General features: G+C 37.5%; 1 protein-coding gene across 2 annotated transcripts in view; it reads left to right on the forward strand.

The window, feature by feature from the left end:
- Positions 1–27165, forward strand: part of RFTN2 (raftlin family member 2) — a 65747-nt gene that overhangs the window by 6849 nt on the left and 31733 nt on the right. For both annotated transcript variants that reach the window (XM_019428361.2, XM_019428360.2), the window contains exons 2-5: positions 13792–13975; positions 15454–15568; positions 19230–19509; positions 22456–22659. In XM_019428361.2, coding sequence (XP_019283906.1) covers positions 13792–13975; positions 15454–15568; positions 19230–19509; positions 22456–22659 — 783 coding nt within the window. The remainder of the gene's footprint in view (positions 1–13791; positions 13976–15453; positions 15569–19229; positions 19510–22455; positions 22660–27165) is intronic.

Below are 27165 nucleotides of genomic sequence, written 5' to 3' on the forward strand. Positions count from 1 at the left end.
ATAGTGTAATGCTGGTTTCAGGAATCAAATTTAGTGATTCATCACTTACATATAATACCTAGAGCTAATCATAACAAGTGCCCTTTTTCTCTCTCTCTCAAAAATAAGTAAACATTAAAAAAAAATTTTTTTAAAGGGGGGCGCCTGGGTGGCTCAGTGGGTTAAGCGTCCAACATCAACTCAGGTCATGATCTCACGGTTTGTGAGTTCGAGCCCCACATTGGGCTCTGTGCTGACAGCTCAGAGCCTGGAGCCTGCTTTGGATTCTGTATCTCCCTCTCTCTCTGCTCTCCTCTCTCTCTCTCTCTCTCTCTCTCTCTCTCTCTCTCTCAAAAATAAATAAACATTAAAAAAAATTTTAATTAAAAAAAGTGCCCTTTTTAATACCCATCACTTATTTGACCCATCCCCCACCCACCTCCCCTCTGGTAGCCATCAGTTTATTCTCTATAGTTAAGAGTCTCTTTTTTTGCCCTCCTCTTTTTTCCCCCATATGTTCATCTGTTTTTTTTTTCCTAAAGTTCCACATAGGAGTGAAATTATATGGTATTTGTCTTTCTCTGACTAACTTATTTCATTTAGCATAATGCACTCTAGCTCCATCCAGGTCAATGCAAATGGCAGGGTTTCATTCTTTATAGTTGAGTAATATTCCATACACACAACATCTTTTTTACCCGTTCATCAATTGATGGACATTTGAGCTCTTTCCATAATTTGGCTATTGTTGATAATGCTGCTATAAACATCGGGGTGCATGTGCCCCCTCAAATCAGTATTTTATATCCTTCAAGTAAGTATCTAGTAGTTCAATTGCTGGATCGAAGGGTTGTTCTATTTTTAACTTTTTGAGGAACCTCCATGTTTGCATTCCCACCAACAGTATAAGAGGGCTCCCCTTTCTCCACATTCTCACCAACATCTGTCATTTCCTGTGTTGTTAATTTTGGCCATTCTGACAGGTGTGAGGTGGTATCTCATCATGTTTGATTTGTACTTCCCTGATGATGAGTGATGTTGAGCATCTTTTCATGTGTCTGTTAGCCATCTGGATGTCTTCTTTGGAAAAATGTTCATGTCTTCTGCTTATTTCTTAACTGGATTTATTTTTTGGTTGTTGAGTTTGATAAGTTCTTTATAGATCTTAATAACCCAAAAGTATGAACAACACAGAAATCCAAGAACAAGAGTAGAAAAATAAATTGTGGTACACTTGCACAATGGAACACTATACTGCAAAAGTCAGCAAACTTTTTCTGTAAGGGACCAGATAGTAAATATTTTAGGCTTTACAAGCCGTGTGGTCTCCATCACAATTACTCCGCTCTGCCATTGTAGTACCAACTTACCATTCATTATAAACTAGGCCATAGGCAGTACTTTGCCAACCTCAACTATACTTCGATGAAAATGAATGAACTACAACTACACAAGCTACACAAGGTGAATCTCACAGGCATAATGTTGAATGAAAGAAGGCAGACACAGGGGGTGCCTGGTTGGCTCAGTCAGTAGAGCATATGACTCTTGATCCTGGGGTTGTGAGTTTGAGCCCCATATTGGGTGTAGAGATTACTTTAAAGAAAATAAAAATAAAAACTAAAAAAGAAGACAGACACAAAAGTATATGCCTTATGATTCCATTTATATAAAACTTGAAAAACTGGCAAAATTGAACTATAGTGTTTAAGGCTGCATTCTTGGATAGTAAACTAAAAGAAGAGAAAGGAAATGATGACCATAAAACTCAAGGTAGTACAGAGGGGAGAGGGAGACTGTGATTGGAAAAGGCAAAATGGGAGACTTCTGGAATGCCCACCATTTTCTGATTTTTGAACGGATGATGGTTACCCAAGTGTTGATAGTGTTATGTTTTGTTTTGTTTTGTTTGTATGTGATAGTTCAACCCCTACCCCCAAATTTTTAAAAGATGAAAAAAAAAGACTAGGGGGCGCCTGGGTGGCTCAGTCAGTTGGACGTCAGACTCAGAATTCTGCTTAGGTTGATCTCACAGTTCATGGGATCAAGCCCCACATCAGGCTCTGTGCTGACATTGTGGAACCTGCTTGAGTTCATGATTGGGCTTCTTTTAAAAAAGAAAACTAAGTAGAAAGTGTGGGTAAGGCAAACAAGGCTGAAAGACAAGACATACAGACTTGGAAATGAGAGAAAATTACATGGTCTGTCTGAGGCCCACTAATAAAACAGAACGGATAGAGAGTAGCACATGACGCAGGCAGCAATGAAATTAAGGCTGCAGGAGTGTGAAATGGTCATAATTTGATCTTTCATATATCTGCCTATAATAATGAACCATGTAGTTCAGTAGAATTTTGCCATATTTAAAAGTACAGTTATATTACCTCAACTAAGAGTGACTACCAAAATGGAATCTTTCATTGAAAACATAAAAGCTTACATAATTTGGATATTGTTCATCTAGCAGTTCATATTTCTAAATAATTTTAAGCATGTTGATAATTAAACCAAATATCCCTTTAATATCCATACATTAAATTGCTTAACAATTTATTATAGTTCAAAAACTGTAGCCTAGCTCATATCTGAATTTTCACAAATTCTATATTAACATGATCCAAATCAATGAAGTTTTACTTTCCTATAGGCACCAGAGTGTATGGCTGTGGAGTCATTCTGTCTGGTTTGATCACAGCCTACCCACTTACTAGCAGTTTGGGCAAGTTACCAAATTTCTCTCTTCCTGAGTTTCCTCATCTGAGAATAATGATAATATCTACCTTATGAAGTTTTTGTAAGGGTTAATCAAGATTAGACATGTAAAGCATTTCACATAAGTGCCTGGCACAAAATATGCACTTGGTATATGTTACTTATTAATTTTTACTATAATTGCTAGATATCTATGGAGATTGACAGTCTTATTGCCTTTTGAAAATATGATAAAATTACTGCCAGTGTTTGTACATTGTATGTTTATCTGAGGAAACAATGTTTCATAAATATTTCAAAAACACATACCAATCTTCAGAAGTAAATTGGTGGAAAGAACATACACGTCTTGGACAGTTTTCATAGAGTTACATCATCAGAGCAAAGCTTTCGACATTGAGCAATTTCATAGCTTTATACTGGATGGTGAATTTTTCTATTTTTAAAATTTGATCTTTGTCTATGAAGCTTTTAAGCAAATGAGTGTAAAAAAGTCTATTAATGGGGCACCTGGGTGGCTCAGTCAGTTAAGCGTCCAACTTTGTCTCAGGTCATGATCTCACGGTTTCTAAGTTCGAGCCCTGCATCAGGCTCTGTGTTGACAGCTCAGAGCCTGGAACCTGCTTCGGATTCTGTCTCCCTCTCTCCCTGCCCCTCCCCCACTCGTGCTCTGTCTCCCTCCCTCTCTCAAAAATAAATAAACATTAAAAGAATTATTTTTTAAAAAGTCTATTAACATTTTATTTTTTAAAACTATAAGTGATAGAATGTTGCTTGACCTTCAATGTGTTTCAGTTTTAGTTATAAAAATCCACTTTGCATTGGTATATAGTTTTCAAAGCAATTACAAACACTTTCATCAGTTATTCACAATAGTCTTGTAAGGCATAATAAAGCATTTAAAAATTATGTAGCATCAATTTAACAGTAATCAACCACACCCAATAATGCTATGAACAGTACCATTTGCTCCTTCTCCCAAAGAGCTGAAAAAGAATTGATGGTGGCCTGGGAGCTAGGAAGAACAAGACGGATGGCTTGCAGCTGCTGCTAACCACCTGTGCTATTCAAATTCTAGCCAAAACTACCACCACCTCCCCCTGAATTTCCTGGTTTAAAAAGTAATAGAGCCACGGGACATCTGGCTGGCTCAGTCAGTAGAGCATGCGACTCCTCATCTTGGGGTTGTGAGTTCGAGCCCCATGTTAGGTATAGAGGTTCCTTAAAAATAAGATATTTTTTTAAAAAAAGTAATTGAACCTCTGATATTACTGCCCCAGTATAAAGACATCAAATCAAAGTCTTGGCCTCAAACATCAAACCTGTTGCAGAAATTTGATTACTCACTCTGGTGAGTACTGATGAAAATTCCTCACTCTGTGTGCCTAGCTCTCCCCTTCCTCACATGTCTCGACTGAATCAGGCTTCTAGTCTCCTTTCAGCACAGCTTAAAACATTAGTAAGAATTGAGGGAATTACATGAAGGGAAGTTCTCAAAAAAATTCCCAGATTTATTTTTCCTCTTTTTGCTCCTGGGTATGATGCTGGCATGTTTAAAGCATGTCTCTATGTCAGATGAGAACAGTTTGTTAAAAAGAGTGAACTCCAGCCTTTCTATCACCATTCTTCTCCTCTTCCCACTAATGAGGAAGAATCAGATCGTTCTTCTGTGTCCTAGGATGCTGAACACTGTCTAACATGATCTAGGTGGCCTGGCCTGGACCTGAGCAGGCTCCAGTCTGCAGAGTCCCTGGGGTGACCCAGAGCAGAAGGTGCAAGCCAAGGAGACATGGGCCATATTCAGCCTTCAGACAGGTTTCACTTGGTGTGTACAGTGTTAAAATATGAATTAACTGTCGTTTTTTTTTTAATTGGCAAATATTACATAAGAATCTGGATTTGAGGGTCTTCTTAAAAATTAGAAGATCCAATAACAGCCAGGCTCGCCTGCCCATATGGCAGCCCTCAGCCAGGGCTACTGCTGTCTTTGGATGAAGTTCTGAGTTTTTTCCAGGTCCCGCAGCCTCCTCCAGAACAGCTCCTTTCTTTGTTTTATCAGCCTAGAGCCTTCAGGCATTTGAGTCCAAAACTCAGTGTAATAGGTCAGTGAGTTAGGAACCCCTGATATGGAGTGTGAGCTAGGGATGCCTAATCCACAGGGTGAATTACGGACATGAGATCTAGAGCATGTGTTTAGGGCCTCTGATCCAGAGAGTGAGTTAGGGACCTCTAGAATTCTACAGGATGGGAGCAGGCCATGTGCTTGGAATAAACCCAAATCTCTAAAACAATCTTTCGGGAGCTTTTTAAAACCAACAATGATGTATCTCTGAAGGCAACTTCATTTGAAGCTCTCTTTTCTGACTGGATCACCAATAGGCACACCTATGAGGGTTTACTTTGTGCTAGGCATTGGGCTCCTGTTTTACAGTTACTATTGAGGAACTCTATGGTGTTACTACTATTATTTATCCTTGTCTCGGAAAGACAAAGTAACTTGTTTCAGATCTAGTAAATGGTATAACCTTGACTTGAACCCAGGTGATTTGCTTCCAAAGCCTAATGCTCTTAGTAAGGATACTGCATTTCCTCTCTTTGCAGAGGAGAGGAGTTTATTTAACAAAGCAACCAACAGTTATATAGCACATACTGCATGCCAGATACTTTCTAGGAACAAACATTAACTTATTTCATCCTTCTGACAATCCTATAGGGTGGATCCTGTTATTACTCTCACTTTGCAGATAAGGAAACTAAGGAACATGGGTGCAAAGTACCTAGTAAATGGCAGACTTGGGATTTGCACCCAGGTTCTAGAGTCTGTTTTCTAAACTGATGTTCCATGAGCACCCTGAAGCTCTGTTAATTAAATATGTTAATGTTACACCTAATTTTTCATTTGTTGATCCTTTAATAAATATTTTTAAGCACTTACCATAATTGTTATGTCTCTAATGAGTGCTATTTATCAAAAGACACAGACCTTCAGATAGAAGAATATACACACTTGAGACAGTTGAATAATTAATGTAAGGCACTGAGCCCAAAACAAACACGATCTTCACATAAACTTATGTTAAAATATATTTATACAATTTTTTCTCCCTCCCTAACTTTTCTAGATTTCTCAGTTTGTTATTCCTCCCAAAACTACTGTGTGTGTGTGTGTGTGTGTGTGTGTGTGTGTGTGTGTGTGTTTAATGCATTAACATTTCTTTTGCTTTGAGATGCAAGACCTTACTTTAGTGAGAGTGCAAGAGGGTGTGGAGTTGACCTGGAAACCCGGATTTATTCCATTGACATCACCAGAGAATGAGGTGTTCCTTAGAAATACATTCTCCACCTGAACAGGAACCCCCTTAAGCACCAATGTTAGTCTGTCATAGCTATCTTCTTGGCGATTGTTTTTAATATGTTACATAACTCTGCCTTTGAAAACCATGTTCTGAAACAAGAGAATGGAGGGACTGAGTTCATTATAATAATCAATTTGGGACAGTGAAGTGTAGAAAGCCTGTTAAGTGACCCCAGACTGTATGTAAAGTTTTAATAGTTCTTTTATCTAGTTTTGTAATTCATTTTATTCCCTCTGATGTCCTCTGTCTCCTTGCTACTATTGTTATGTCCTTGCTCCTTCTTAGTGGGTCTCCAAGCCTCTACAAAATCACTTGGCACTGGATATGAGATGCTTTCAAGTTGTGCATACAGGCACAGAATTAAATAACATTGAGTCTCAGAATGTTGTGCTCTTTTCAATTCTTTTTAAGCCTTCCAATCAGCTTGGAGTTAATATATCTTTAACACATCTCTAATGGCTAATTTTACTTTTCAACAAAGAGAATAGAGCTGTGGCTCAGAATCTTTGGTAGATAACAGTATCAAGCTAGAATATAATGTGTTTTTGCTGTATTTATTTGTATGACAACTTTCTGCTCATGGTAAGTAATTCTGCTTTTACAGTCCTATGAGAAATATAAATTCCTTTTGAAATTAGTTTAAGTTTAAATATTTTTTAATGTTTATTTATTTTTGAGAGAGGGGGAAGGCAGGGGAGGGGCAGATATAGAGGGGGACAGAGGATCCAAAGCAGGCTCTGCACTGACAGCAGCGAGCCTGATGTGGGACTCAAACTCACGAACTGTGAGATCAGGACCTGAGCCGAAGTCGGATGCTCAACTGACAGAGCCACCCATGAAACCCCTGAAATAAGGTTAAAATTAAAATGAAAATTTAAAGAGGAACTGTAATGATATGGAAGTACAGATGGTACTCAGATAAGACAAAAACTGAAAGTGTGCTCAATGACTTAAGTTTGGGATATGCTACCCCAGTCCAACACACACATGGTAGTGAGGGGAGCTGAAGGGAGCTCCATGCCTCTCATGAAGAAGTGGATGCTTTGTGAGAACTTTTTTGGTAAGCTGAGGGTTTATTTGAGTACTAGGTTTTTGAGGCTGCTGGCAGTCTGCTTTCCAGTTACATGGAGCAAAAGTCTCTTACCTCTAATTTTTTGCCATATGTCTTTACCATACATAGATTTAAACAACTGAGCATGTCAGAGTCCTATTTTTCTTCCCTGCCACCTGCAGTTTGGGTGAATACTCCTCTGTGTACCTGTCTCCACCACTGTTCAGTCAGTGTCAAACCTGCCAGCTTCTTTGTGCGATAGCCCTTGACATATATCCAGATGGTATCCTATCCCTCACTTATTTAGCACATAGTTGAAGAACACCTGTAAGGGTCTTCAGACTCCTTGCTATCCTGAGCACTTTTTTTGAACATAATCCAGCTTCAAACTGTCTGTCTCTAATTTGGCCCTTAAACTGAACACAATCCAATTATTAATTCAACAAATATTAACTAACTATTGATGTGGTAGGTGCTGTTCTAGGTGTAAAGAAATAGAGGTGAACAAAATGTGAATATCCCCACCTTCATGAAGCTTTCATTTTGGTGAGGGAGGCAGATATTAAATAAGATAATTAGGTGAATATACTAGTATATTCTGATTATTATTTAGGTGGTGATAAATATGAAAGGGAAGGAAAATAAACAGGAAGTATACCAATGGTGGTCTGCTCAGCACAGAATTCAGTGAGCCAGTTTGGAAACCGTTTTCTTTCAGATGACTATGATCACATTAGGTTTAGTGCTAACTTATAATTAATTTGTGGGCAGCTAAAGTCTCTAGGGTTTCCTCCTTCCCCCACCAAATGAACATGTGTTAAATCAGATTTCTCTCATTCTGTGTTTTGAACTATGAAAAGAACTAAGAATTTATCCCTGTTCAAATTTGGGTGGGTGGGGGGTGGGAACATATATACTACCAAACAAAGAGTTCTTCAAATCCTCATTCTCTTTTTTTTATGTTTATTTTTTAATTTATTTTATTTTTTATTTGAGAAAGAGTGAGTGTACAAGTGGGAGAGGAGGGCAGAGGGAGAGAGAGAAAGAATCTCAAGCAGGCTCCACACTCAGTGCATAGCCCAATGCGGGCTTAATCCCATGACGCTGGGATCATGACCTAAGCCAAAATCAAGAGTCAGGCTCTCAACTGACTGAACCACCCAGGTGCCCCAAATCCTCATTCTCTTAGCCAATGTATTTGCAACCACTTCTTTGCTATATAATTATCATTCTTCATTGACTCCAAAACATTGTTGATTGTAAAACACACCATTACTTTATGTACTGCTAAGAGAGAAAAAAATCACAAATTAAACTATGACTTACTACTTTCTCACTTAGTAATTTAATTCTTACCAATGGTAAAAGCTCTTTGAGACATTTTTAAACGTCAATTATTGGGGCGCCTGGGTGGCTTTGTCGGTTAAGCGTCCGACTTCGGCTCAGGTCGTGATCTCACGGTCCGTGAGTTCGAGCCCCGCGTCGGGCTCTGTGCTGACAGCTCAGAGCCTGGAGCCTGCTTCGGATTCTGTGTCTTCCTCTCTCTCTGCCCCTCCCCTGTTCATGCTCTGTCTCTCTCTGTCTCAAAAATAAATAAACGTTAAAAAAAAATTAAAAAAATAAATAAGTTAAATAAAATAAACGTCAATTATTCCTTCTATCTCTCCTCCATACATAAAAAAGGAACACTAAGTGCAATAAAAATATTCCTAAAACTTCTTTACACTCAGGCCTCAATTCTTCTAAATCACTTTCAGATTCAGACCCCTTTTGTCCCCTTTTTTCCACAGAACTTTTTCCTCTGGGATGTCAGGAGTATTGGAAATGCCACATTTCTTAAAAGAGTCCTGGGCTTTTCTCTGAAGTACGTGACACCCATTCTGAGATTGGGGCTCTCTTGATATTGCCAGAGGTTAACAATGGCAAGTTTTCAGGCAACAACCAGGAAACCAGAACTCACAGTTATAATTCAAGTGATCCTTGAATGGTTTGTTGACTGAAACCTCAAGCACTCTCTCTAGTCATGCCATATGGAAAAACAACCAACTTCACACAGCTTGTGATACCCACTATAATTACACCTGGCCAGTGGGAGTGGTTAAAATGCCAGGAGAGATTTCCAAGCCAACACACATCCCTCATTCTTATATTGAATTGTATAATTTACAAAGACACGCTTTCATAAGATGAAATGCTCATCTCCACTCATATATTATTTTAAGTTATAAACTACCATCTACATTCTTTTGTGTTTCACTTTTGTCAGGTAAATAGTATTTTTTCAATAAACTTTAAAATTTCTTATACTTTAATGATTTTTATGTATTCATTTTATAACTTACCTTACCTAAAATAATCATGTAAAGCCAATGTGAAAGTATCAAAGTTTTTCATTTTTCTGGCATCATTTTGAGAAAGAAGGCATAGCATACCTTTTTAAACCAATAATCTAGGGGCGCCTGGGTGGCTCAGTCGGTTAAGTGTCCGACTTCAGCTCAGGTCATGATCTTGCGGTTCGTGAGTTCAAGCCCCGCGTCAGGCTCTGGGCTGATGGCTCAGAGCTTGGAGCCTGTTTCAGATTCTGTGTCTCCCTCTCTCTCTGACCCTCCCCCGTTCATGCTCTGTCTCTCTCTGTCTCAAAAATAAATAAATGTTAAAAAAAAAATTTAAACCAATAATCTAGTGCTATTGTACTTTTCAAAAAAAAAGTCTTTAAAGATTAGCCTAAGCTATCAAATTCCTAGAAGAAAACATAGGGTAGAACTTTCATGACATTGGATTTAGCAAAGATTTTTTGGATATGACACAAAAAGCAAAGGCAACAAAAGCAAAAATAGGTAATATGACTACATCAAACCTAAAAACTTCTGTGTATCAAAGGACACAATCAACAGAGTGAAAAGTCAACCTATGAAATGGAAGTAAATATTATATCCAGAATATGTAAAGAACTCTTATTGAGAACAAAAATAACCCAATTTAAAAATGGGCAAAGGACTTGAAAAGGCATTTCTCCAAAAATGATACACAAATGGCCAATGAGCATATGATGTTCAACATCACTAATAGGGAAATACAAATCAAAACCACAATGAAATATCATACCCATTAGGATGGCTACTATTTAAAAAAAAAAGAATAGAAAACAAGTGTTGGCAAGGATGTAGAGAAATTAGAAAACTTGTACACTGTTGATGGGGATGTAAAATGGTGCATCCACTATAGAAACCAATATGGCCATTCCTCAAATACTTAAAAATAGAATTACCAGGGGCACCTGGGTGACTCAGTCCATTAAGCATCTGGCTCTTGATTTTGACTCAGGTCATGATCTCATAGTTCATGTGATAGAGACCTACGGCAGGCTCTGTGCTGATAGCACAGATCCCACTTGGAATTCTCTCTCTTCCCCTCTCTACCCCTCCCTGTTCACATGTGCTCTCTCTGTCAAAATGAATGAACATTTTTAAAAAATAGAATTACCGTATAATTCAGCAATCACTCTTCTGGGTATACATCCAAAAGCATTGAAAGCAGTATCTCATACAGATATTAGCATGTCCACGTTCATAGCAGTACTATTCACAATAGCCAAGAAGTGGAACCAACTCAAATATCCATTGATGGATGAATGGATAAACAAAATATGGTATATATACACAATGGAATCTTATTCAGTCTTAAAAAGGAAATCCTGTCATATGCTACAACATGGATGAACCGTGAGGATATTGTATTAAGTGAAATAAGCCAGTCACAAAAAGACAAAAAAATAGAGTTGACCCAACAAGAAGGATTTGAACTGCACAGGTTCACTTACACACAGATTTTTTTAGATAAATACAGTATAGTACTGTAAATTTATTTCTCTTCCTTATGATTTTCTTCATAACATTTTCTTTTTCCTAGCTTACTTTATTATAAGAATACAGTATATAATATATATGTGTGTGTGTGTGTATATATATATATATATATATATGCGTTAATTGACTGTTTATGTTATTGGTGAGGCTTCCAGTTGACGGTAGGCTATTAGTAATTAAGTTTTTAGGGAGTCAAAAGTTATACGTAGATTTTTGACCATGGGAGTTGGTGCCGCAACCCCCATGTTGCTCAAGGGTCAACCGTAATGTATGATTTTACTTGTATGAAGCAACTAAAGTAGTCAGCCTCTTCCCAATCCTCAGTTCTTGATTTCTGGGGTTTCCTTCCAAGCAATGGTATGAGAGTAGACTTAGGTAAGACAACGTTGGACCAAACAGTGACTCCAACCAAGTCAGCAAGGGAAGCAAGCCCAGCGGGATCCTGAAGCTCTCTAAGCCTACAATCTCATTCTTTGTATGTGATAAGGTCTCCCAAATTTCTCTCCAGATTTCACTCCAAGGTGGAGCTAATTACATCCAGTGTAGTTCCACTTCTCATTACTTTTTACCTCATTTTCTTTGTCATTTTCTCATTGCAATATGATTAATTTAAGGAACATAAAATGGGGCCCGAAGCTAGACCATTCAGAAGTGAATATGACATTTAACTCTACCTGGTTGGATTCTCACTAGGTTCTTGACCACCTTCACTTTTATAATCAAAAGAGTAACAGTTTTGCAACACTTTTTGTGTGTTCTTTCCCTGTTGTGTCTCTCTCCAACAAGTCCTAGATAATGTGTACATTTGTTCCTGAATTTACCAGCTAACCTTGATGGCTTTCCCTCCTTTATGCAATAATTTTACTTCATAGTTTCCCTAATGAACAGTATTTCCAACTTAACATAATAATAACCTAAGGAAAATGCTAGGCATGGAAAGAAAAATAAGGTAGGTTCGTTGCCATTAAGGAATTCTTAGTCTAACAGCAGACACAAACATATAAACAAGCAACTATAATAAAGTCTGAAAAGGAACTAGTAGAATGCACACACAGAGGAAGAAGTGATTAACCAGCCTCAGGGAGCAGGAAAGGAAGTGAAGGCCTGGTGGCATGAAACAGCATGTGAGGTTCAAGAACTGCAGTAGTACAGGCCTGCCAAAGCAAGACCTACAAGAAAACAGATGACAACAGTGAAGGCTGAATAAGTAGAAAGAGGCCAGACTATGAAGATTCTTCAGTATCATGCTAAGTAAGGCATTTCCACTTCCTATAATAAACAGCAAGATCCATTAAAAAGGCCTCATTTTGAAAAAATTTTGTGGAATTAGTATATAATCCTAAAAATAGGTTTGGGTTATGTATGTATCATTCCTTAGTCTTAACGGTTTATTGTGTTTTATAGTTTTTCAGTTTCTTTGTTTGGGAATAGGATTGGTAGTTAAAATACTGAAAAAGTAAAACCAAATGAAAAATGGAGTGATTGCCACACAACCATGCAGCACAGGGCCATTGGACGATGAAACCCAGCTGTTTCCTTCCAAGTCCAGGATCATTCTCTTTGGTATTTCTCCCTATACATAATGATGAAGAAAATACATTGTAAATAAATTAGTGTAAATCCAAAAGAGAAAGAGACTTTGAGGAAATGGATTTGTCTTAATTTATATAACTTTTCTATTGAGGGTTTTGTTTTCTTTTGAGACATTGGCATGAATACCCAGTGTTGGTGGATTTTTGTTCCATCATGTGGATACTAATGTAAGAGGAGGCGGGGATTTCCTCTGACCCTTCTTCCTTGTCTGCTTCTTAACCTCCTTCCTGTGTTCAGGCAATTAGCCACAGTTCTTTGCTGGACACCACGGACCAGACTGACAGATGGCCAACAGCCAGCACTGCTCACGCCTGGAATTAAGTTCATATGTTTTGTTACTCAAGAGATAATCAAATTGCAGGTCTATTTCTAGATATTAATTCTTGACTTCTCTCCAGAAAATGAGAAATATTGTTACAGAAAATAAAGTTGTTTTTTAAATTAACTCTGCTTGAACATTAAGAACATTTTCCCAAATAACACACCCTTTTCCTTTTACTAAAAACTGTACACATTGTACTACTCTATAGTTTTTACAGATTTGCCCTGCTTCAAAGGGCTAGTTCAATTACATATCACTATTGCATTTAAAATTTCTCTACATTTAGAAATTTTACTTATTAAAAAGAACTTCTGGATACCTTTCCTTTTTCAATTCCTCCACTCAAGCATTTATATAAGTGCTGTAAGAAATCATGTTTAGTTTCCCAAAGAAACTTAAAACATGATGCTTTTGAAGTGTAATTGGAAATAAGAAAGCACTTGACAATTTTTGCTTAACAAATATCATTACACCCACTTTTAATTTTTAGATTTGTATCAATTTTATTTTTAACAATGATGCATCTCAGCTTGTTCAGAATTATAAAAACAATTGGCTCTCCAACTTAATATTGTTTCTCATATGTATGTCTTCCATATCTATTAATGGAATACCATCACTCAAAATGAAATTCTAAAAAATAAAGCTGCCTTAATTGAAAAAGTAAATATAAGGCATTTCTTACCTTATCAATAAGACATATTGGTAATATTACATATTTACCAGCTTATAAGGTTACTTTTGCTTTTTTCTGAAATTAATTTAGAAAATATATAATACATGTTAGTGTAACTTTGAGATTAAGTCACATGGATATGCTTTCCATTCATTAATTATTGTCACACATAAATAGAAGTAACATATAATTCAATTTTATAAATGTGCGATTTCTCATTGCATTTGATATTTCAGCCTCGCCAAACCCAGAAGTCATCAAGATAAATTCAATTCCGGATATAGTAACAAAAGTTGAAGACTACTATCTTAAAGGATATATTGTTGGGGCTATTCATCCTGTTATACAACCTGTGGGGCAGCGAAAACACCTACCTGCAAGTTACCTGTACAGGGTAGTGCTATTGCGCTTGAAGTTAAGGTAAGCCTAGTGCTCAAGGAAACAGACTAAGAAGCTGTCGAGACAGTTTTCTTTGGTTAAAAGAAAAGAAAGTTTGAACGTAATGATGGGGAATAAAGGATATTTAGGGGGGTTGGTTGAGAGCACATTTTCTAGTGGTTAAACCTGGAATGAAAGAAGGAAACTTACACCTCCCTCCTTTTTAAAACTCTTCCTTGATTTTAGCCCCTTGCAGACAAATGGGTCCTAGATGAGGATGTCGGTGAACAAAGGAAAAGGAAGATAGATTCAAGAAGCACCTAGAAGCTTCAGCAGATGAGGGAGTAGTTGTCAGCTACAGGTCCTGTCACTGGGCTAAAAGAGATGACTGGACCAATGAAGTCCACTTTCACTGAGTGTTTTTTTTAACTGTCCTATACTATTTTAATAATAGTGGCAACAGAAACTAGCTCTACCTTCTAAGCAGTTTACAGCAGAAAGGCCTACATGCAGAGTTCTCACAAATTGATAGACTTCAGCCTTTTCAAAAAAAAAAAAGGGGGGGGGGAGTGTAAAGACCATCCATTTTAGTTCATTTTTTTCACTTTTTTTGGTAGCTGCTTTCCCAAATAATACTGCAACCATTTTTGCCAGCCTAGCTTGTAAGTTTGATAGTTTTCAAAATACAATTGCCCTTTCCAGTGAGGAGCGAAAATAACCAAATCAATGTCTTTGATTAACACATTAAATTTTTTCACCCAACTCTTTAACTATATCAATCCATCCCAAATACCAGGGTAAAAACTGTTTTCTCTTTTTAGTGATGGCCTAACAATTGATTGCTTTAACTAAGAAAGGGCTAAGCAAAGAAAGGTGCTTTTAAGGGACACTGCCTGCTACTTATCAGTATAAGCCTATTTATACATGTCTGAGAGGGTTTGTACAGGCGTCAGCTTTCACCATGAGATCGAATTTGATCAGATACTCCAAGCATTATTAAATAAACATGTCATTTTATCACACAGTAGCAACACTTCTAATTATAAATCTTATAAACCATGTATAAATTATTTTGTCTTTTTTAACATTATTTCAAATGGACTTAGTAGTGCTCTGACTAGGCTAAGAATAAGCAAAGGGTAATGATCAGAAAAGAAAAAAAAGGAAGAAGACAGGACAATATTTATTTGCATTTAAAGAGGACCTTGACTAACGTTTTTGTACAATAATCAAGTGTAACAGTGATCTAAAATCATTTCTTACAATTTTTATTAAAACCGCTGTTCAATTTTTTCTTCCATATCAAATCAGAAATTATATTAATAGAGGTTTATATTAAGAAAATTCAACCTGTTTTTCTGGTATTTTTACCTAAGAAGACCACCATTATTAAGTTTGAAATAACAACAACAAAAAGATTGCCTTGACCTTATTTGTGAGTTGCTCTCTCAATTTTACATAAGCATATTAGCTGAAAATGATCAATTGACTTCCAACCATGGGTATATTCTCTGCTACAGCCTGAAGCATTCGGCAGCATCCAGTGGACAAAGACGCCCAAGGCTCGTGATTGAGGAATGTCCTCTAACTTATGAGACACAAACAAATGACATAGCAAAAGAACTGATAGAAAAGGTACTAAATGTATACATTTTTTCATGTGATATTGAGAAATATTTGGTATTTCTTCTTCATCAATCTCCTTTCTTACCTTAAAAAGAACAGGGAAATGGTAAGTGACTTATTCTTCCAGAAGTTAAAACATATTGAAGCACACATACTAAATTATACAGAGTTAGAAACAGAAATACAGGTCAATGGAAATGCCAGCAATAAATTTACACACCTATAAGAAGTTTGGAAACAAACCCAATGAAATAAAGTGGGAAAACAACCATCCCAGAAAACAACAGCTGGGGAAATGGACAATTTGCTCTGTGTAAAATAGACTCCACACATTTCAAATGAGATAAAGAGGTAATTTTTTTTACCTATAAAAAATACAGAAGAAAACAAAAGAATAGACATACTGAATTATGAATAAGTTGAGGAGTTTGAGAATATAAATATAACTTATATATTAGGAAAATTAAGCTTAAAAAAAGAATCAGTGTGGGGGGATCTCCAATAAGTGTGTCTTAGGGGGGTTTATTTAAAAAATATATAAAATGAATACAAATGCATGAAAGTAATGTCCAGTCTTGAATGGACAGACAGAATCCACAGACAGCAAAATACAAAAGGAAACATAAACTACAGACCTTTGGAAAAAGGTCCAACCTAACTAATAATTTTTAAAATAAAACTGAGACTTAATACCTCACCAATATTAACTGAGAAATTAAATTGAAGGTATTAAATCCAGTGTTGGAAGAGCTTTAAGAAAACATTCACATATCGCAACTGGCATCGTAATAAATTAGTACATTGTAGTAAATTAGGTGTTTCTGGATATCAATCTGGTCAAAAAAATCATAAATACCATTTTATTCTTTAGAATCTATTCCAAGAAATTAATTGAAAAGGGGGAAAGTCATTTTTATACAAAGTAGTTTAATCAACAGTGAATAAAGGGGCCAGATTCTCAATAATTGGAAAATTGAGGAGATAGCAATGGTACATCCATACAATGCAATATTTTATGGGGACTAAACGTAACAACTATATTGACTGTTGAGATAGAAAAGTCTATACAAAATAACTGAATTGAAACTTAAACAAAAAATTGAACACTATATGCATATTGATTAAGACCAAGAAAAATTGTACATTTATAAGTGTTCTAAATTGATGGGATTTTAAGTGAAAGTTTTTCTTAGTTGCATTGATACATTTGTAGGGTTTAGGTTTTATTTAAATGAATACAGCCAAAAACCTAAGGCATTTCCTTTCAAGTAAGAAACTAAGGTTTGCTCACTGTTTCTAGTATTGTTCCCAAGGTTTAAGTGGTCTTGTGTGTCAGAGTGTCTATAATTTGTATATAGCCAGTTAGAGCTGCTAATGATATTTCTCTTTTACGTATAAAGTCACCATTCAATAAGGTTTTCAGGAACAGTCTTTGAGACTAGATTTTTTTTTTTTTTCTGGGTGCGGGGGAAAAAGACTAGATTTTTATAAACAAGCTACGCATACTGTTTACTACTACTAATCTGGGAGATTTCAACTTGTTTTTCTGGGAATAAATCCCCTCCAGAAAATTTATTTTGAAACAAAATGTAACTACTAATTTAGTCTTAATAGATCACCATCAGAGCCCTTGTTTTGCATTTGACTTCCTGGACACAGTTAAAGATCTATTTAAACAGGAAAGTACTGTTATTTCAGCAATCAGAGTAATGGATTTATTTCATGAAGAGAAAAGCTTCAGGAAACATAGCACATGAACTATTTGAACATTGCCCCATGTATGAACAAGAGCAGTAGATGAATGCCAAATGTTATTTTGGAACAATTGTCTTACATAAAGAGTTTATTGTTGAATAGCTAGATTTTAAGTCATTTTAACTTTAGATCAATATTTGTTTTATGTTTAAAATTAGATTTATAAGTGTTTTTCTCAGGATTTTAAAGTAAAAATAACATTTAAAAATATCAATCTTCCGATTTAAAAACTGGAAAAAAACATTAACACTATATTTGCTACCAAATGTTTCCAGCTAAAACTTTCTAGTAATAGAAAAAGCCTTCTGTACTTTTTCACCCAAATCAACTAATAAGACCTAGAGAAAGAACTGACAATAAATTTACCCATTTCCACCTGCAAAAACATCATGCCCCCTTACCACTCCCTCTTCTCTCCCAGGACACCTGATATAAAGGACAATTTGTGGTTATTTTTAAGGCTTCATGCATTGTTACAATCTCAACATGTCCATGTATAGGAGTAAATGATACTGCATCAGCACTATCCTCTGTCTTAGCTCCACACACCTATCACCTCTGTCCTGCCCAGAATTTTCCTCGCTGACTAGAGCTGAGTGACCATTGTCCCCCTTGAGTGGGTATTGCTCTCTGGTTTTGCCCCAGTTCTTCCCGGCCCTTTTCATTGCAACCTCCATCATAACTCTTTCTTCCCCTCCCAGGGTAGCATTTAAAACATGTAGTTTAAATGTTTAAAACAGTGGCCAAATTAAAGATGTTGCTATTTCTTCATTTTTACTTATTTAACCAATACTTATAGAGCACCTGTAGGTACAAAACGGCACAATACAAAAATGATTAAGACACAGTCCTTGCCCTCAAAAGAATTGCCAGCTTAACAGAGGAGAAAGACATGGACACAAAAAGAACAAAGAAATGTAGAAAAAGCAGAGAAAGGGGAAAGTGCTGGGCATGAAAATAACCACTCTTAACGTCTCAAATTATTTCACTGGCATTACGTAATGTTCTTCTGAATCCTATTCTTTAACTTATACGATTGAATCTGATCATGTGCATTTGGCCTGATAGGAGACAATAGCATCAAGATATAAATAGATGGGAAAGCTTCCTAAGAGTGAATTGGGCCTATGCATTACATGCACACATTTGTCAAGAATTAGACTTCTAACATTTTTCTTTACCCACATCAAGCAAGCAATTCTGTATGTTTTTGCTTTTAATGTTTTTGCTTTGTTAATTAAGATGTATTTGGTCATGTTATTTTTGAGGATTTCTTGGAATAGCTTTTAATTTTGCCTCAGTGGGAGAGACCATTGTTAACAGGCCTGCAAAAATCATGTTATAGAATTATTAGTTCTTCTCAAATAGTAACCTTTTGAAGAAAAATATGATTCCTGTTTTCATAATTTCTTTTATTTTTATTTTTTAGTTTTATTTGAGAGAGAAAAAGAGTACATGAGAGCAGGGAAAGGGGAAGAGGGAAAGAGAGAAACAGAGAGAGAAAGAGAGGGAGAGGGAGAGGGAGAGAGAGAGAGAGAGAGAGAGAGAGAGAGAGAGAGAATCTCAAGCAGGCTCCATGCTCAGTGCAGAGCCAACACAGGGCTCAATCTCACGACCCTAGGCTCATGACCTGAGCTGAAATCAAGAGTTAACGCTCAACAGACTGAGCTCCCCAGCATCTGCTTCTTTTCATAATTTCTAAAGTGTATCAGTTCTGTTTGAAGAAGTCACAATAATACTGTGACATAGACTTAGGAGTAGTGCTTTGTTACAGGTTATTAATTTGTTTATGAATGGGTCTTTAGTTAGTGGTCAATTTACTTCTTCTTATGAATTTCCTTAATAAACCTACAGGTTAACTGATAAAGTGATCAATGTAAATGAATTTTACATCTTGCTCTACAATCTCTTTTAGATTAATATAGCTGCTAAGAGAGGAATGAAATTTGTTGGATTCATATCACAACCTTATTCACCACTTAAATTCTGCAACGGAACCAACCATGATGAAGATGTAGAGTCAGCGCTGCCTCTGAGACACACTTCAGATGAAAACTGTAAAAGTTGGAATGAAGGAACATTAAGTGGGCAATCATCTGAGAGTGGAATTGAGGAAGAACTTCATCATGAAAGTGAACAGTGTCAGATGGACCGAGATGGCAGCCCCAGTTATTCTAAATCAAGAAAGGGAGAAGGTAATAGACAAGATGAGTAGAAATAGTATATTAGTTTCAATTTAGTAAAAATAAGTTTTTGAGGGGTTTTTTTGGAAATATGAGACAAAGTAAATTTCTAAAATTACAAAAACCGAATAAACTAATATATTACACTCATCTTGATTTTGTTTTTGATTATTACAGCCAGAAATAAGGTAAGGCAGTTTTTCAAACAGTTGTCCCGGGCATGGTCATACAATACCATCCATATAATGAAACTTGGTTTGAAACTTGGTTTCCATTTAGTCATTCACCAACTCCCCTATAAAATGGAGGCTATGCGTGTATACAGAAAGTGATTTTATAAATATAGAAAGCTGTTCTGATTTATGTTTGTTTTTTGCAAACGGAGTATGAGAATTTTAGTTTTGGCCTTTCCCATTTCATGGATGGTTTTTGCCCTTGAAGTTAATTGACTTTCTTTGATGATCAATTAGAATATGAAAATGCACACCATGATGAAGCAATTAATATAACAATAGTGCCTGCATCCGAAAATAACTTTAACCATTAGTTTTATTCTACTTTGCCAACTAGCAACTCTTCCCAAGCAATTGAGACCACTTCCTCATGCATCTTGGCCTGCTCAGAGTTTTCTGATATCTTTTCAAGCATGCTTTTAAAAAGCACTGTTAGAGAAAGTCAAAGACTATGCATACCTTACTGTTAAGAGCTCTGGAGTCAGGCTTTCTTTATAGAAAGGGAGTTGTTGTGAAAAGTAGCTAAAAGATAAGGCACTGTGCCTGCCACAGAATAAATTCTAGATTAATTTAGCTGCTATTGGCTGACCTTTTGATCTAAGTTTGTGCTGAAGCTGTACCCACTCGTGTAACACACTGCACACATGCACATTGGCTTTCTGGTTGTAATGAGATGTGCTCAATCTCGTGAGCCTAGCAGAGACCCATCAACCATGGTCAGCACAGTCTTTTTATGAACAAGCCAGGAGCACTTCCTAATTCATCGTCTCATCCTTCCTCACTGCCACCGCCACCCTCCTATTTTCTCACCAGCTCCTTAACTAACAATCACCCTGATTTTCTTGCAGTGTAAAAATTTTAAGAACAAGAGTTGTTGAAGATATGGTCAGAGACCTATTTGCTATCTGCTACCCAATGCTACCTTTAAACTCCCGCTGGTTCCCATCCCGACCTGATTAGATCAAGTGTCTATTTCTAGCCCTTTTAAATTCTAAATCCAAAATACTACCTACTGAATTTAATTAACAATCTTTATTTTTTTTAATTTTATTTTTATATATTTTTAAATTTACCTCAAATTAGTTAGCATATAGTGCAACAGTGATTTCAGGAGTAGATTCCTTAATGCCCCTTACCCATTTAGCCCACTTCCCCTCCTACAACCCCTCCAGTAACCCTCTGTTTATTCTCCATATTTATGAGTCTCTTCTGTTTTGTCCCCCTCCCTGTTTTTATGTTATTTTTGTTTCCCTTCCCTTATGTTCATCTGTTTTGTCTCTTAAAGTCATCATATGAGTGAAGTCATATGATTTTTGTCTTTCTCTGACTAATTTCACTTAGCATAATACCCTCCAGTTCCAACCACGTAGTTGCAAATGGCAAGATTTCATTCTTTTAGATGGCCGAGTAATACTCCGTTGTATATATATACCACATCTTCTTTATCCATTCATCCGTCAATGGACATTTGGGCTCTTTCCATACTTTGGCTATTGTTGATAGTGCTGCTATAAACATGGGGGTGCATGTGTCCCTTCAAAACAGCACACCTGTATCTCTTGGATAAATGCCTAGTAGTGCAATTGCTAGGTCGTAGGATAGTTCTATTTTTAGTTTTTTGAGGAAACTCCATACTGTTTTCCAGAGTGGCTGCACCAGCTTGCATTCCCATAATTAATAATCTTTAGATTCCCCTTTCTAAATAGTTTAAATCCTATACTTCTTGATAATTTGTCTATGGCAAAAGTTCTTAATTTGGGCTGTCGGGGTGGGGTAGTGGCAGCATGAGGTTGGGGGAGATACACACAAAAGATCTCTTGGAGAATCTGGTGAAATCCACAGAGACTCAATCCAGAAAAATGCACATATACATACATACCCCCAAATGCTTTTGCAATGCAAGTGGGTTTAGACTTCCTAAACACAACCATAGAGGTGGGTCCATACACCACTCCCCAAGTTGAGAATTTGCCAACTTATGGAAAAGTAGAAGATATGACCTAGCAGTTCCATGTCTACATATGTATGCTAGAAGCAACTCCCACATGTGTGTCTAAGGAAACATGAACAATGTTTATAATGACAAAAATTTGGAAGCAATGTATATGTCCATCAACAGGAGAATAATAAACTAGAATATTATGTAGCAGTTTAACTAACTGAATAAGGTCTACATGTATTAATTCCACTCCAAGCAAAAGAAAATCAATTTATAGATGCATATATACAACACCACTTTTTAAAAGTTTTTTAAACTTCAGAATATGATATATATATATCATATATATATCATATACACATATGATATGATACACATATGATATATATATCATATATATATCATATACACATACACATATACACATATATATATATACACATATACATATTAATGGGTATATAAAAGTATATTAAAAGAATAAAAGCTTGCATGAGAAAAATAAACACCAAATTATTATAGTACCTATTTCGGGAGAACTGGATTAGGGAAGACCACATAGTAAGCCTCAACTACATCCATCTCTCATTTTCTGGAAAAATAAATCTGAAGGAAACATGGCACAAGGTCAACATTTAATAAAGCTGAGTGCTGGGTAATTTTATTATTCTCCACGTTTGTCTGTATGCCTGAAATACATGAGTAATAAAAAAATGTTTAGGAATCTTTTCAATAAGTAAATTAATAAATAAATAATCTTTCTTCTTTCTGAATGCCTATCCCCAGAAAACAAGTTGTATACAATATTCAATGTTTTCGATGATGAATCAACCTGCTGGACCTATCAGGAAGGCATCCTGTCAATGAAAGTAACAAGAAAAGGATCTGTCATTAGTACACTTGATGCCGATTGGCTGGAGTTAACTACATTTTATTATAAACAAGGCTTGTCTTTAATTGATTCTTTTGTATGCTGGGAAACATCTAAAGGTATGTTTTATATTATAACATATTGATACCTAAAAAATTTTACCTGTATCAGAGTTGGTGGAAGTGTTTTTGCCTCTCAAGATCTATGGCCAAAAGGACAGGAATTATTCATTATTATTCATTATAAAATTCATTAGGAATTAGATTCCAATTATTACACAGCTATGCAGCTTTAATTTAAAAGCTTAGGGGCTCCTGGGTGGCTCAGTCGGTTAAGCATCAGACTTCAGCTCAAGCCATGACCTCACAGTTTGTGAATTCGAGCCCTGTGTTGGGCTCTGTGCTGACAGCCTGAAGCCTGCTTCTGATTCTGTGTCTCCCTCTCTCTGCCCCTCCCTTACTCATGCTCTGTCTCTCTCTCTCTCTCAAAAATAAACATTAAAAATTTTTTAATAAATAAATAAAAGCTTAATCATAGTGTGTGGTAGAATTATAATGTAATGTTTGCTGTCGGGTTGTAACTATCAGGTATAGACAAACCACTGTGTGATTGACTAGTAGGATTTTCCAAATAAGATGTATTATAACAGTCCAGTTAAAAGGATTATAGTGGCATTTGATAGTTACTCTCCAAACTTATTACACAATCCCAGATTTGGACACTATCTAACCATGTACTCCAATCTATATCTGACTCTAAAATTTGTATAGAAAAATAATCTTTGGTTTAGAAAATGATATTTACTCTATTTTTTCTGCCTTCCCTTTATCTTTCAACTTCCCCTAGTCTTCCTCTTTTAGTTACGATGGGATATGTAATCACTCATGTCTATCACAAAAACAAACAAAACTTTCCAAAAGTTACTTTCTAGGGAAAGTGTTTTAAAAAAGAAATTGGTGCTGGGGCACCTGGGTAGCTCAGTTGGTTAAGCCTCCAACTCTTGATTTCATCTCAGGTAATGATCTCACAGTTGTGAGATCGAGCTCTGCATCAGGCTCTGCCCTGGGCATGGAGATGGCTTAAGATTCTTTCTCTCTCTCCCTCAGTCCCTTCCCCACCCACGTGCACATGCACATACACACGCTGTCCCTCTCTCTCTCTCTCAAAAAAATAAAAATAAAAAAGAGATTAGTGCTAAAAGAAAAACTCCTAGTTAGGAGACTTGAAAATTGCATTAGGAAGGATGAAGGTTATTAAAACCAAGATTAACTAACTTAATGAGGCTAGAGGAAAGAACAAAAAAAGCAAATGAGATATCAGTATTCTTTACTATCATTAAGTCAGCCTATTACATCAGGGATACCTTAACTAATAGAACTAAAGACTTTGGATGATTATTTAAAATTATCAAGAGTCATGGGGCGCCTGGGTGGCTCAGTCGGTTGAGCGTCCGACTTCGGCTCAGGTCATGATCTCGCGGTTCGTGAGTTCGAGCCCCGCGTCGGGCTCTGTGCTGACAGCTCAGAGCCTGTAGCCTGCTTCGGATTCTGTGTCTCCCCCTCTCTCTCTTCCCCTCCCCCACTCATGCTCTGTCTCTCTCTCTCTCCTTCAAAAATAAATAAAATTATCAAGAGTCATGGTCCAATAAGTTCTTTTAACTAGCAACCAAGAGTAAGGATCTAGCCTATTGAAGTACCCAGAAATATGGCCCATAGCACACAGCCCATAGCAGGTGCTCAATAGATAGTTCTTAGTATTTTGGTTATTGGAAACTTCCTCCAAGGTGGTCTTTTACGGAAACAGCAAAATCTTTTTTCTTTAAGTTTATTTATTTTCAGTATATGTGCTGCCGAAGCAAGCACAAGTTTATTTATTTTCAGAAAGAGACAGAGAGAGTGCATGCATATGCAGAGACAGAGAGAGTGCATGCATATGCACAAACAGGGGAGGGGGAGAGAAGGGAAGAAAGGGGGAGAAAGAGAGAGAGAGAGAGAGAGAGAGAGAGAGAGAATATCCCAAGCAGGCTCCATGCTCAGCACAGAGCTCGACTCCAGGCTTGATCCCACGAACTGTGAGATCATGACATGAGTGAAACCGAGAGGCAGATGCTCAACCAACTGAGCCACCCAGGCACCCATAAGATTTTTATTTTTAAGTAATCTCTACACCCAACATGGGGCTCAAACTTACACCCCAAGATCAAGAGTCTCATGCCCTTACTGACTGAGCCATCCAGGTGCCCCAGAAACAGCAAAATCTAAGAAGAGCATGGACTTTAGGATGAGATAGACCAGGGTTTGAATCCTATGTTCTCTACTTATTAGCTGGGTGATCTGGGGAAGTTAGGTGGGCTCACTGAGCCACAGTTTCCTATAAGGGGAGTAAAAATACTCCCTACTTTACTGCTATAAAAATTTGATAAGATGCAGTATGTACAAAATGACTCCCACAGTGCCTTACCCACTGTCAGAGCTTATTTTCTGGAGTTAGTTTTCTTTCCTGCAACTTGTGTGCAGCTACAGTACTTTTAGTATGGATCAGCTACTTGGAGGTCAGTTTATGCTTCATATATTTCTTTCTCTCTTCTCTTCCTTCCAAAAAGTCTAGTTGGAGACATTTCAAAATTTGGTTTGTTACTAACTGCTGAAGGAAAAACGAGAAACACTCCTTTCAGAATCTCTTTCAGGCATCCCCGCCTTGGGCCTTGCCTGATGAAAATAAAATTAGCCACAGCAGTTGCCAGCCAGAGACTCTGTAGAGCTTTTGTTCATAAAGCCTCAGAAGCTATTTAGAGAGCTCAGGGGAGAATCTCTCCCTCTCAGCAGCTCTGGAATGTCTCATTAGACATTTTACATTGCAGGCCATGCCAAGCCCCTAATGAGCCACCACGGTCTGTGGGGCCTGGCAATTGGGTGTGTCTCTTGGGACTTCCCTAGGAGTACACAGGGAAGCTGCAGAGGGGAAATTGTGACCCATGCCTGTGTCACTGTGAGAAGCAAGTCGGAGGAAGCAGGGCTGAATTGGTTGCTTTGTTCTGGGACATTTGATGCCTGACAGCTAAAGCACATAGGGGACAATGCGTATTTTGTTTTGTCTTGCTTCCATCCTCTTCCAAAATATTGTCAGAAGTCCGCTCACCATGAGAAATAAAAGCACAAAACCAGACATTGCACAGACATTTAAATACCTTACTCCACAAATCTCATAAAATATCTTCCTCTAGAAAGAGGGAGAGGGGGAACAAAACTTATAACAAGTTTTCTCCTTTGGTGGGGTCACGGTGGAGAGGTTATAAGGACTGTGAAATTCCTCTTCAGTGCCCTTTCCCACGCACTCTCAAAGCCTTCTGCTTCGAAAAGCCCAACAGGAGAGGTACCCAGCGGCCGTCTTGCTGTTCTTGCAGCCTGAGGGTTCCCACTGCAATGGTTTCCTGTATCTGACATTCTCCAGCATTGTTGGGTCCTCACCAAACCGGTCCTCTGCTGGAATCACTGCACACGCACAGGGGCTTGCACTATAGGGCAAAGAACTCCAACTGGTCCCAATTGAGCCAACAAAGATAAAACACTTTATTTTACCAGAATGTGTAGAATCCAGTGGGCAGTTGGCATGGGTTGAGATGAGCAGCTTTGCCAGCTGATATAAAACACACACACAGACACAGACACAGACACAGACACATATACACCCATGAGTCCCCATACTCTACTAGCCTACAAATGCCCCCATTATCCTCAGAGAATAGTCTCTTCCCACCTTTAGTTCACCCACATCTTAAGGCTACATTTTGATTTTTTATGAATTTTTAGACTTAAGTTCATTTCGAACTCTTCACCCCTATAAAAATGCTTATGTGGAGGGGCGCCTGGGTGGCTCAGTCGGTTGAGCGGCCGACTTCAGCTCAGGTCACGATCTCACGGTCCGTGGGTTCGAGCCCCGCGTCGGGCTCTGGGCTGATGGCTCAGAGCCTGGAGCCTGCTTCCGACTCGGTGTCTCCCTCTCTCTCTGCCCCTCCCCTGTTCATGCTCTGTCTCTCTCTCTGTCTCAAAAATAAATAAAACGTTAAAAAAAATTTTTTTTTAAATAAAAAATAAAAAAAATGCTTATGTGGAGCTGACAGGCAAGGTGTATCAGAATGAGGAGTGAGGTAGAGTACTGACAAAGAAAATGTATTTATTCACCACAAATATGTGTATGCCAGGCCCTATGCCAGGCACTGGATTTACAATGATGAGCAAAATGGACATCTTCCCTACTCTCAAAAAGGTGGCCCTGCAGCATCAGGCAGTCAGGCGGTAACGGGTACAGAAACATATGTATCTAATTTCAAACTGGAGAAAAGTGTTGTGACATTACCTAACACCATATTGTAAGGAGGGATCAGGAGGTCCCGCCTGACAAGGTACCAATCACACTGAGACTGGAAAGCCAGCATTCTAGAGCCACAGGCAGACCGTTCTAGGCAGAGGAAACACCCCCAGATGTACAAAAACCCCAGGGCAGGAAAGAGGAACAGGGAAAAGGTCTGTGTGCTGGAGCCAGGTATGAAGAGAGAATGGCTCCATACAAGGTAGAAGTGGTAAGCAGCAGCCAATCTTATAAATAATGCAACAAGAGCTAACATG

This window comes from Panthera pardus, unplaced genomic scaffold (assembly GCF_024362965.1).
Source record: "Panthera pardus isolate Hobbes unplaced genomic scaffold, ASM2436296v1 HiC_scaffold_10, whole genome shotgun sequence".
Classification (NCBI taxonomy): domain Eukaryota; kingdom Metazoa; phylum Chordata; class Mammalia; order Carnivora; family Felidae; genus Panthera; species Panthera pardus.